The 11,936-nt window shown below is 33.6% G+C and overlaps 1 protein-coding gene across 1 annotated transcript; it reads left to right on the top strand.

Moving 5' to 3' along the window:
* Window positions 1-3,191: 3,191 nt before the first annotated feature.
* LOC112528017 (tryptophan--tRNA ligase, chloroplastic/mitochondrial) lies at window positions 3,192-10,457 on the top strand. The gene is made up of 15 exons (XM_025138903.1): window positions 3,192-3,257; window positions 5,168-5,314; window positions 5,446-5,533; window positions 6,332-6,373; window positions 6,558-6,647; window positions 6,761-6,883; window positions 7,089-7,160; window positions 7,566-7,678; window positions 7,761-7,782; window positions 7,876-7,941; window positions 8,124-8,180; window positions 8,530-8,576; window positions 8,750-8,831; window positions 9,431-9,520; window positions 9,884-10,457. Exons 1-15 carry the CDS (start codon window positions 3,199-3,201, stop codon window positions 10,016-10,018), a joined length of 1,233 nt encoding a protein of 410 aa, XP_024994671.1. The 5' UTR covers window positions 3,192-3,198; the 3' UTR covers window positions 10,019-10,457.
* Window positions 10,458-11,936: the final 1,479 nt, after the last annotated feature.

The following is an 11,936-nucleotide window of genomic DNA, read 5'->3' as shown; positions in this document are numbered from 1 at the left end:
ACTACTCCTGCACGGCTGCCCTTCAAAATATTTTTTTATATATAATCTTTTAAAAATAAATAATCATATTAAGAATTTTAAAGTATATAATTTAAATTGAATTTTTCTAACTTATAATAAGTTGATAAATATTTTTATAAAAAAATATAAATTGTTTTAAATAAGCAATCTCAAACACTCCTTTTAGAGGAAAAATAATGGTGATTTTTCTTTCAAATATAAGAGGAAATGAAATAATATAAACAATTATTATCATAAATATTTGTAAAATTATACATCTACTTATCAATTATAACACGTTGAAAAATAAATAAGAATATATTTATAAAAATATTTTTCCTTTCTTTTATCTTCCGTTTAAATACATGGAAAATTATTTCCTTTCTCTAAGAAACATAAATAAAAAATTTATTTTCTTTCCTTTTTTTCTTTTTTTTAATTCTTTCATTTATTTTTCTTTTTCTTAGATTGAATAATATAGCATTAGAGAATAAGATAGAAAAATCAATCCAGATAATATAAAAAACAAAAACTTTAGTTTTTCAAATTTATAAAATTTATTCGATGTATTGGTAGGTAGTGTTTGGTATGCAGACATAATTGAATAGAACAATAGGGTAAAACTAGACAGAACAAGTGTTTGTCAGGTGTTTAGTATGACTAGGACTGGACATGATAAAACTAGACAAGTTGTCTCCAAAAGTTATTTATGATTTTACATGTCGTATAATATTTATAATTAATACAAATAACGTAACTAGTTTAATTTATAAACATTTTTACACAATTTTCATATACATAAATACAAAATGGTACCAGATTTGAACGAATTTTTTTTATATAATTAATGGTAGTTTAAAAAAAACCGATTCATACGACAAATGATAAGTTATGTGTTTATTATGTTGGAAGATCTTTATCAATTGATGAAGGCATGGTGAAGATTGTTGCAACAACAATGGTTGTGGATTAGGTATAAGCATTGGTGATTGGTAAACGATGGTGGTTGTGGATGACGTGAAGATGGTGGATGGTAGTATTGGTGGCGATCAACAATGATGGAGGAGGTAGTCGTAGCCTATGTGGTGGTGGTTATGGCAGAGGTGGTGGAGGTGAGGTAGGGCATGGTGGTAATGATGGTGGCGATGAACAGTGTTGGTTGGTAACCGATGATGGTTGTAGAGGAGGTTGTTGTAGTAGATGATAAGGTGGAGGTGGCCAACAATGGTAGTGGTAGTGGCAATGGAAGGTGGTGGTCGGTGGTCAATGGTGGATGTGGAGGCGATGATAGATGGTGGTGGTTGTAGAAGTGGTGAAGGAGGTTATTATAGTGGAGGAGGCGGTGGAGGTGGTTGATGGTGTCTATCGGTGGTGCATCGGCCGTGACTAACGATAGTGACTGCTAAACAAATATCATCATAAAGTTATATATCAAACGAGAGTTAATTAGTAATATTTTAATTTCTGCCTCATTTTTATTTCATCTATTTTTGTGAACACAAGAAAAAATGTCTTTTGTCACACGTTGTCCTAGTTTTTGTCTTTGTCCCATATCGCACCAAATGTGAGAAATAAGTTATTGTCCTGTCGCATGTCGTCCAAACGAACGTGAGACAATGAGTTTTGTCTTGTCTTATCACATTCTGGCCATAAAAAAGCATAACCATATGTTTCATAGGACGGTTGTCTTATTCCATGTACCAAATACAGTCTTAACGAACTAAAACCCATATTTAGATTTTTAGCCGTGGAAAAAGTGGGTAATTCGTTTGAACTGTCGGGAATATCCAAAAGTTTACCATTAATAATTTTAATCATAATTAACATAACGATCTTTTTATATGTTTCATTTTATAAAAAGGTCGTTATATTAATTATGATTATAATTAATAACAGTAAAGTTTTGGATAAAACAGTTTAAGGTATTATTAACACATAACCATATTTTTGGAGTAGTTACTTTTTTAATCAATGAAGTCATAACTTAAAAGATTATAATTAAATATTTTTTTATTATAGTTTAATATAAAAATATTTAGTTTATTAATTAACATTGATATAATGTTATTCATTTAGTGAACAATATAAATTATATTTATGCTTGTTAGATATTGAAGAATATTTCTGACGGTATATTTTTTTATTGTAATTTTTTAAAGTGATTTGGGGTTTCGAATCCGAGTATAACCAACGAGAAAACCAATGAGAAAAGTTTTTTTTACCCTTAATGGGTTCCCCAACAGGTATTGAGGATCCCGCAGGGATCCGACGGGGATCAGAACGATATAGAAACGGTTGTAGTTATCGTTTCGGGGACAAAAATACTAATAACTGCTCGAATCCGAGCTGTTGCCATTCATAGTGGGCAAGCCATGCTTTGTTAATGTTTAACCAATTAACTAGTCACAACACATGCATTTTAAAAAACAAAAGGTTTGACGTTTCTTTAAGTCATTGTCATTGAGCCATTGTATTTTAAAGATATTTATGGACCAAAAGGATATAAACATCAGATAAATCGTAATACAACACCTTAGCTGTCATTAAAACGGGTATGTAAAAAATAACACATTATTTATTTAGGGTTTAACACAATTCATACCAATCGTTGTTAATAAACCCTGAAAAATCGTGTTATAGAACATCAGTGATTGAGATTATTTCAACAAGCATTAGTTAATCATATGTATAAATATATAAGAGAAAAACAAAAATAAAAATGAAAGTTTTGAATATTGATGATGCCTTTTTATGGCTTTTATAAACTCATCTGGTTTTAACAATCAAACATGAAAACTTTTAAATGGTTATTTTAGATATGTTAGTTATGTGTTTTTGATTTTTTAGAGTTAAATTGAAACACAAAAAAGACAAAAATACCCTTTACATAAAAGAGGCATAAGTTAGATCCAGGAACAAATCCCTAAAAAAATAGAAATAATAAAAAATATTTTGTAGTTTTTAATTCAAAAATTTGAATAAACCACACACAAAAAATGCAATTTACTTTTTGGCTCATAAACTCATAATAATCATTGTGAATTGCTAATCTTATTTAAGGGACTGGAAATGTAATAATAATAAAGTTCAGGGGTCAAAATGTTCAAATCCCCAAACTTTGGTTACAACACAACACCACCAGCAGTGCCCTTTTCATCATATCTTAAAACTCAAATTTGACAGGGTCTCGAGCGAAAGATGGGCCGTTCCCTTCTATCTCAGTTCCTCAATCTCTCAAGTGCTTGTCCACGCTTCAGGTATTCAGTATCCCTTTATCCTTTTTTTTGTCCACTGCCTTGGTTACATGAAATCGACTACATTCCAAACAGCCAAAGAGATATAGGTTCTGTTATATACGTGTTGCTGGAAATTTTATATACTAAATTTGAAGTTAGAAACCTGAAATTGTTATGGGTTTATGGTCACATTCCTTCATTTGATGAATTTTTGTTTGTTATATTACTTTCAAGCAAATTGGGGAAGTGAGCAGTGCATTTCTGTTTGTTCTGTTTATGGGTAGTGATCGGTTTTCTTGATTATAGATAGTATAACATGAATACAACGATGAATGATATGTTAATTTGGATGAGATGAACATCGTATTAGAAGTTATAGGGTAGATGCTTATTGCTGGTGAAATTGAGTGATACTAGCCAGCACTTAGGGGTTGGTTGGTTTTTCAATAAGTTTTGTATGGATAAAAATGACTCTGTGGATTAATCTGACTACAGATTGAGGGGGTTTTGTTTGTGAGGGTTTTTCATAAATGAAATGGAAGTGTTTTTTAATTGGGAGAGACAGATTTGCAAAATAGCTTGGCATTCCGCATAAAGCTCCCCTTATAATCTTACTGGATAAACCAATTTCCATATCATTAAGTTACTACCAAACAGTCATGTATAACCGACCGAATAAGCTGTAAGTCCCATGAAGTTCATTAGGCTGCTAACAAACATACCCTAAGGTGAACATAACTTTGTGAAGCTTATTTGTTTTTGTATGCCAATTAACCATCTATTTATGATATCTTGATCCACATGTGTCCTTTTTCGTGCCACCTTTTTTGAGGGAAGTTTTATTCTTAGCATTAACAAGAGAAAATAAGGGGTTTAGAATGAATTAATTCTTATATTTAGTATTATGCTTGCTTGATACTTGATACATTGTCAATGTCTCATAGGGATAAACACGTCTATAACAAATCTAAAATGATTAGTTCTAGATATTGCTACAGGACACGGTTGTTTGCTATAAGAAGTATAATAATAGTAGAAGTAGTGGGTATTAAGGGTACGTTTGGTATCTAGACAGTACAGGACAGAACTTCAACATTGGGTAAGACAAAATTGGAGAGGACAAAATAAAATGACCAATTTACCTCTAATGAGTTGTTTATAAATTTTGATTAATTTATATAATTTATTAAATTATAATACAATAATGTTTTTTATAACAAAATATATCATTAGAAAGTTTTCGTGAGAACGATTAAAAGGACACCAAAGTAAAAAGTTCATGTAGTTCCCAATTTTTATTTTATACCTTTCCTATATATCTTTTTAAAATTAATATTTAATAAATTACATAAATTAATCAAAATATAGAAACCATATAAAAATAATATTTTGAGGATGGTGTAGTGAAAGTTTAAATAGTATAAAATACAATAAATAAAATTTAAAGAATGAATAAAATCTAAACAGGGAGGCGTATTTGATGTTTTAGAAGAGAATTAAGCTATATTTTGAGGTTATATTGGTAAAATATAGGCTTGTTCCACCTTGTTCCAAGGGGTGGGGGTGGAACATGCTTGTTCCACTTTGTTCCACATAAAAGTCCCGTCAAACGTGGAACAGTGATCCTTGTTCTATAGTGTACCAAACACATCCTAAAGGTTAATTTGGCAAGGTGAGCACTTAATTAAACATTTTCATATTGATGTTAGTTTGCTAATGAGCTCATATACCTAGGTGAAATACCTTTCTGGAGTTATTTATTGTCTCCCAATTAGTAAACTGAAAGATGTTTAGGCCAGCCCGAGTTTTCTCCTTACTATTTCTTTCATAAAACTTATTTAATATTGAATGCAGTGGCCTGAGTTCTGGAGTACTGTTCTTGATTAAAGTCTTCTGTAGATACATTTCTCATTGTTGATGATCTCAAACAGGTCATGTAGCACTTCAAGTAAATTACAACGAAGGCTGCAGATGGTCCATCAGAATCACCTTCCAGTTGGTGGTGGTAGTTACCGATGCTATTGCAGTGTTTCAGCCTCCGAGCCTACTGTTATAGAGAGTTCCTCCAGCTCTATAAAGTAACTATTAATCTCCATAAGTTGGTCGTTTATATTTTTTTTTTCAGGTGTCCTTAATTAAATCTATGTGTAATGTTAAGTCCGGGGCCATGAATAATTCTCCCTTCTTTAACCTAAACTGTGTTTAACAGGAAGAGAATTGTGTCTGGTGTGCAGCCAACTGGGTCTATACACCTTGGGAATTATCTTGGTGCTATAAAAAATTGGGTATCTCTGCAGGTATATGTTTTATTCATATATTTGGTTGTGAGTTAACTGATCTTTTGAAAATCAAATTATGTGGCATTATTCTTGCGTCTTTTTATGTGGATTTATCCTATTAATATTGTGGCTTATTTTTATTTTTATTTTTTTGATGATATAAGATTATGCAAAGGATAAGATAAGAGTGCCATCCTCATTGTACCCCCAACTATATCCTATTCATGTTAGTTGCTAACTGGACCACGGGAGCTCATATGTCATGCATTGACATACTCGTTGCGTCTTAGCTGGATAGTTAGATGAACCATCATGGAACACCCCTACACTTGCTTCATCACCCTTTCTTGTGGGATTCTATTTCCCACAAGGGACAGCTTTGTGCGGTTCCAATGTATGTGGTTGTGGGCTCGGACCCTGTGGGATTAGTTGCCAAAAGTCGGATACCATGTTACCAAAAAAGAAAAAGGAGAACAGACTTTGGAAGTTTTTGGTTTTTATATTTGAATCGTTTGACAAGTAATTATGCCGTTTCCAGTAGTTTCTCTCTTTTTTGAAACTCTTAGCCATTTTCTTTCATTTTTTAAGTAATTGTCTGTGTGGACTTGGGAATGTTAATGTTGTAACGTTAATGGTTCATAGCAGGATTTGCATTGTCTAAAAAGCACTTACGTCACTTCACTTGATTCTGGACAATACTGATTGATCTCTAAAATGGCGTGTTAATATATGTTCATATGCATATATAACATAAAATGATGTCTTACTTCTGTTCACAATTTACTTTGATATTTCCTCTGTTTTTTTCTCTTTCAGGATAAGTATGAGACGTTATTCTTTATTGTGGATCTTCATGCGGTATGTACACTAGAATAAGCATGCTTATCATTTGACACACACACACACTACTATGGCTCCCTTTGTTCTCAAATAATGCCGTACTTACCAATTTGAGTTCTCAAATAATGCCGTAATTTAATTATCGTTTATCTTTTGTTTTCCATTTGTTTCCTTATACATCCAAATGCTGTCAATATTACAGATAACTCTACCGTATGATGTCCAACAATTGTCTAAAGCAACTAAAGATACTGCAGCACTTTATTTGGCATGTGGTGTGGACACCTCAAAGGTCTTTTGCTGCTTTCTTTGTGATCATATTTTAATGTTGCATTATTGCATACGTGTTTGCTATATTCTCTCTACTGCATATATACGTCAACTGAACTCCAATTTGTCAGACAGGCTTCTGTATTTGTGCAATCTCATGTTCGGGCTCATGTAGAATTGATGTGGCTGCTGAGCTCTGCTACACCAATTGGTTGGCTGAACAGAATGATTCAGTTCAAAGAGAAATCGCGAAAGGCGGTGCGTCTTTATTGTATGCAGCTCAATCTCTACAATTCATCATTTGGTCATTTCCCATTGAACTTAGGCATACATTCTTTATCTTTACCTTAGATGGTTAACCAAAATAAAGGGGATGAAAATAAAACACGGTTCTTTATCCCAAAAAATAAAATGCAGTATGTATTTATGAAATTAATAAGGGTTCTTTTGTTTTTGTTCAAAGGGTGATGAAAATGTTGGGGTTGCACTTTTGACCTATCCAGTGTTGATGGCTTCTGATATTCTTCTATACCAGGTACGTTTGTTCATTTAGATACCGTTAATAACATAGTTGATAGCTATTGTTCATTATTCTGTTTGCTCCACTATATGCTCACCAATATATTCTACTTTTAGGATCCCATATACGGGGCGATATCACTAAGTTTGAAAAGTTCGTTTTTTTAGAAAGAAGGGACCACTCTACCCTCCATCATTTAATGTGATATACAAGTGGTGGTTTCGTGGCATGTTCTCTAATTCAATTTGAAGTTTTAAATTTATATCAAATGTTAGACCTTTCTCACCATTCAATCATGGGTGAACCAATAAGTTTATATGAAAGAAATATCGTTTTCATAAAGTCAGCAATGGTCCAATTTTAGTTCTAATAAGATGAGACCAATATCCATTCTTAGAAGCCACACTCTTTTCTTTGCAGTCTGATTTAGTCCCAGTTGGTGAGGATCAGAAGCAGCATTTAGAATTGACGCGAGAGCTGGCTGAACGCGTCAATCATTTATATGGTGGTAGGAAATGGAAGAAGTTAGGAGGGTAAGAAACATAATAATTTAGATGGTTACTGTTCATCTTTATGGCAAAAGCTTATTGACTACTCTTTTTATTATGTTCGCAGGCGGGGTGGTTCAATCTTTAAGGTACATCCTATACTTGATCTTACTATTTGTTTCTCTCTCAATGTTGCATAGCTAGTTGAAACAATACCAACTTTGGCATATTTTATTATATAGGTTCCTGAGCCCTTAATTCCTCCAGCTGGAGCACGGGTGATGTCCCTTACTGATGGTCTTTCTAAGGTATTTCTTATTGAGCTACACGTATATAACTTTCACTAAGTTAAGCATATAATTGTTTGTGAATTAAGCACTTTTGGCTAGAAATTGGTAATTTAACAGAAAATAAAAATCATAATATACAATTCAATGTTACCAATACTAAATACTTGGTATTATTACCTTATATGCACTCTTTTTTGTAGATGTCCAAGTCTGCTCCTTCTGATCAGTCTCGAATTAATTTGCTCGACTCAAAAGATGTGAGTGGCCAGACTTCATTGCTACACTTTCCCGTCTTTTTAATGTCTGTGGTTGTATGTTTGATATGATATTACTTTTTCATATGGCAATATGATAATGGGTCAAAATTGGTACGGGTCAAATGGGCAAATTTTTTTAGAATAGGTCGAAACGGGTTGTGTGTTTGATGAGACTAACCTACTTCATTTTCTATCTTGTGGTTTGATGTAATTATATAGTTTCTACCTTTATAATATGTTATCAGTGTCTTTCCTTCTCATTTCGAATGATGCTGGATGTGCAGTTTCTAATTTGAGAACTTTTGTTATAACTTTTGGTTCCAATCTGAGTTTGCATCTCTCTTTATAGGCAATTGCAAACAAGATTAAGCGTTGCAAGACAGATTCTTATCCTGGGTGAGGAATCACTATTCCGTTAAACGGTTTTCTGCCTTTTCTCTTCCTTTTGTGTTCACATCTAGATTTTTTAGGTATCTGTTATTGTCGTCTTTTTATTCTCTTTGTGGCATCAAGATTAATTGTGTCGGGTTTGATAAGATCTTCCCACTTCTTTTCTATGGTAAATCTAGCTTGGAGTTCGACAATGCTGATAGGCCTGAATGCAATAATCTTCTTTCCGTATATCAAATCATTACAAACAGGACCAAGGAGGTAATTGCTGCAACTTCATATGCTTCAACGGTCTAGTGTTTATTTGTTGGATCGAAGATGTAGGTGTATGACCATTAATAACATAGGGTGATGTTCAAACGAGAAGGTGGTCAATTTGTGTGAAGGCCAGAAGTTCCAAGATCATACATGATTACATGTGATACGAACACGTATATACACACACACACATATGTAAGACGCGGGTGACTTGGTGAGCGTGACCTCTAGGGAAGGTCGCCAGCTATATGCCGGTCAATGCAAATGTGTTTAATCATATATATACATGATTAGTATCACATGTAATTATGTATGATCTTTAAACTTTTTGCCTTCTCGCAAATTGATCAACTTCTCACATTATCCTCCCTCTAATAGCATATTCTAATAAACGAAATAAATATATTTTCAAGAGTGGAGGTGTATGTAAACAATGATCTTTTCAATTTATGATAAATTCTAGAATTCAATTTGATCTACCATTTATGCTATCAACTACATTAAAAGAGCCTTAAATCATCAATAAAGCTGCGACAAATATCTAAATTTTCGCATCCTTTTAAATGCCTCAAATATGTTCATTAACAAATTTTGTATTGCAGGAAGTTGCACAAGAATGCCATGATATGAACTGGGGAACTTTTAAAGTCGTTCTTACTGATGCTTTAATTGATCATCTCCATCCAATCCAGGTTTCTATCTATTGCTAGATTTTACAGTATGATTCAAAGTTTAAACCATTTTAATGAATTATTGCTATTGGAGCAGGTTCAAATGAGAACCTGGTAACCAACTACTCATACTTTATTCACTGATGAATGTTGTGATAGATGATAAAAATGCATAATATTCATGATTATTCATCATGAATAATATATGAGATAGTTGGGGTTTCATCCAAAACCGAATCTAATTGAACTATTTACACTTCTATTACAATTTTTAGGGGTGATTGGAGGAAAAGAGTATTTTCTTTAACTTGAAAATGAATGTGATTGGATTATTGTCCTCATCTTCAAATATCAAATCGTTCACCATCGGTATTCTTTTTGCAGACTCGGTATGAGGAAATCATATCTGATACAGGTTATTTGGATGAAGTTTTAGCAGAGGGTGCGACAAAAGCTGCAGATATAGCAGATGCTACTCTCAGTAACATGTATCAGGCAATGGGGTTCTTGAAGAGATGATAACCTTTACTACTCTAACGAGCAAACTATATCACGAGATCAGAAATCATCGACACAAAATTCCTGTTTTGATGGTAGAAAAAGCAAATTAAAAGACAGGTTCTCATTCTTTCTATGCAATTTTATTGATGTATCCTGCAACCTACATTGGATTCAGGATGGTCAAATGTTTGAATCCCAGAAACATCTTTAGTATATATTTATTGGCCGGCACTTGCTAAGCCCAGTAGCCGGGGTGCACCAGTGTCGAGTCCAAGCCAATGTAGATTTAGGACTCTAGTTCATTGTATTGGGTCGTTGTCGTTATCTTGGTTCTTTGCATACTTGTTTTGATTTCTTCTAGTTTTTTCATCTAGAATTGCACGTAAAGATTTGTTCCGACTCTTTATGTTTGCTTTTTATCATTGCCTGTTATAATTATGTCGTTTATGGCTTCTGATAATTGGTTTTACTGTTAAATCTATATCTGATTAAGATATACTAATTTCGTCTGGTACTATATGGTACAATAGTATTTGAACATTTACAATAGAAATGGCCTACAAAGGGGCCGTTTAGCAAACACTAAAAGGGTAAACGATGGTTCACATCCATATTCCGACATTTTATCTAAAGTTTATTAGCAGCAAACCTCACCTTTGAGCTCGGTGCTTCGTTTTCTAGCACCTTCAAGACTCGAGAAGTACTGTATTTGGGTTCGAATTGAAAATGCATCATCCACTCGGTTTAGTGATGCATACCCATTTCTTCAAGCAACATCTTCGCTTCATCAGCCCGGCCTTCCGAACATAATCCATAAGTGAGTGAGCCATGAAGGACCAAATTCAGCGTACAATTCATCTTCTTCTTCATTTCATCCAACTCCTTGAATGCAAGACCAACATTACCATTTCGACACAACCCATCAACTAAAGCTGTGTGGGCAATCAGATCTGGAAAAACCTTTTTCCGTACCATTTTTTGAAATAATCCTTGTGCGTCACGTAATCGATTCCTTTTTGGAAAAAACAAGATATGATTCCATTATAAGCTTCAGTCTCTGGACTGCAACCATATGCTTCCATCTTTTCCAGCAACACGTTTCCCATCTTTGCAAAGACCATCTATTAAGCAAGTATAATGGATTGTTAGTAAACATCTCTTACCTGGTAAGCATTTTCTATATCATTTATATGGTAAAATTCTTGGTCCATATTATTCTCACCCAGTATCGCAAGGGACATCTGGTACGCAGGGATAAGCCATCCAAAAATATTTATTTAAACGATCTTCCATTGAAATTTTGATATCTTTCTTGAAACTCTTGGAGGTGTTTGGGATTGCTTATTTGAAATAACTTGTATTTTTTATGAAAGCACTTATCAGCTTATTATAAGTCCGAATGATTTAACTTCTTGAAAAACTCCTTATTACCGGTTTGACACCGATATAAGTTATTTATCCAAACACTCAAAAGTGCTTATTACCGGTGTCACACCGGAATAAGTCAGTAAATTGTTTTTATAAGCAATTCCAAACACCCCCTTGTTCCTTGACCAATTATAATAAATAAGATAACTTTACACGATCCCCCTTCGTTTTCTTAATGCATACATCCTTCCCGCCCTTTGCACCGCTCATTTCTTGCCCGCAGTCGCTTAGTCTCTGATCTTTATCCATCGAAAAGAATCTGTAACAAAACAGGTCGATGGGGACGGCGTGGCATCGGTATAGTTTTATAGGCAATAAATTGAATCTGCTTCTTGTTGTAAGAGAGACAACAACATGTTGAGTTCGAAATCCGCTAGGGTTGGGTTTTCTAGAGAGAAAGGTTCTAGTTCTTCGTTGTTATGACGGAGATCGGAGAAACACCGGTTATGGCTATCGATTAGGCCTTTAAACTGCGTCAAGTCATGAGGATGATCGGAGAAGTAATCCA

The sequence above is a fragment of the Cynara cardunculus genome, assembly GCF_001531365.2.
Source record: "Cynara cardunculus var. scolymus isolate 2C chromosome LG 15, CcrdV1, whole genome shotgun sequence".
NCBI classification, from domain to species: Eukaryota; Viridiplantae; Streptophyta; class Magnoliopsida; order Asterales; family Asteraceae; genus Cynara; species Cynara cardunculus.
The sequence above is the reverse complement of the archived record's forward strand: the minus strand, read 5'-3'. Positions and strand labels throughout refer to the sequence as shown.

Excerpts from the sequence above, each read along its gene's own strand:
- LOC112528017 (XM_025138903.1), top strand. The coding sequence starts at position 3,199 with ATGGGCCGTTCCCTTCTATCTCAGTTCCTCAATCTCTCAAGTGCTTGT. Across the intron at positions 6,648-6,760 it reads GTGGTGTGGACACCTCAAAG|GCTTCTGTATTTGTGCAATC; the intron begins GTCTTTTGCTGC and ends TTTGTCAGACAG. Across the intron at positions 7,783-7,875 it reads GGGGTGGTTCAATCTTTAAG|GTTCCTGAGCCCTTAATTCC; the intron begins GTACATCCTATA and ends TTTATTATATAG.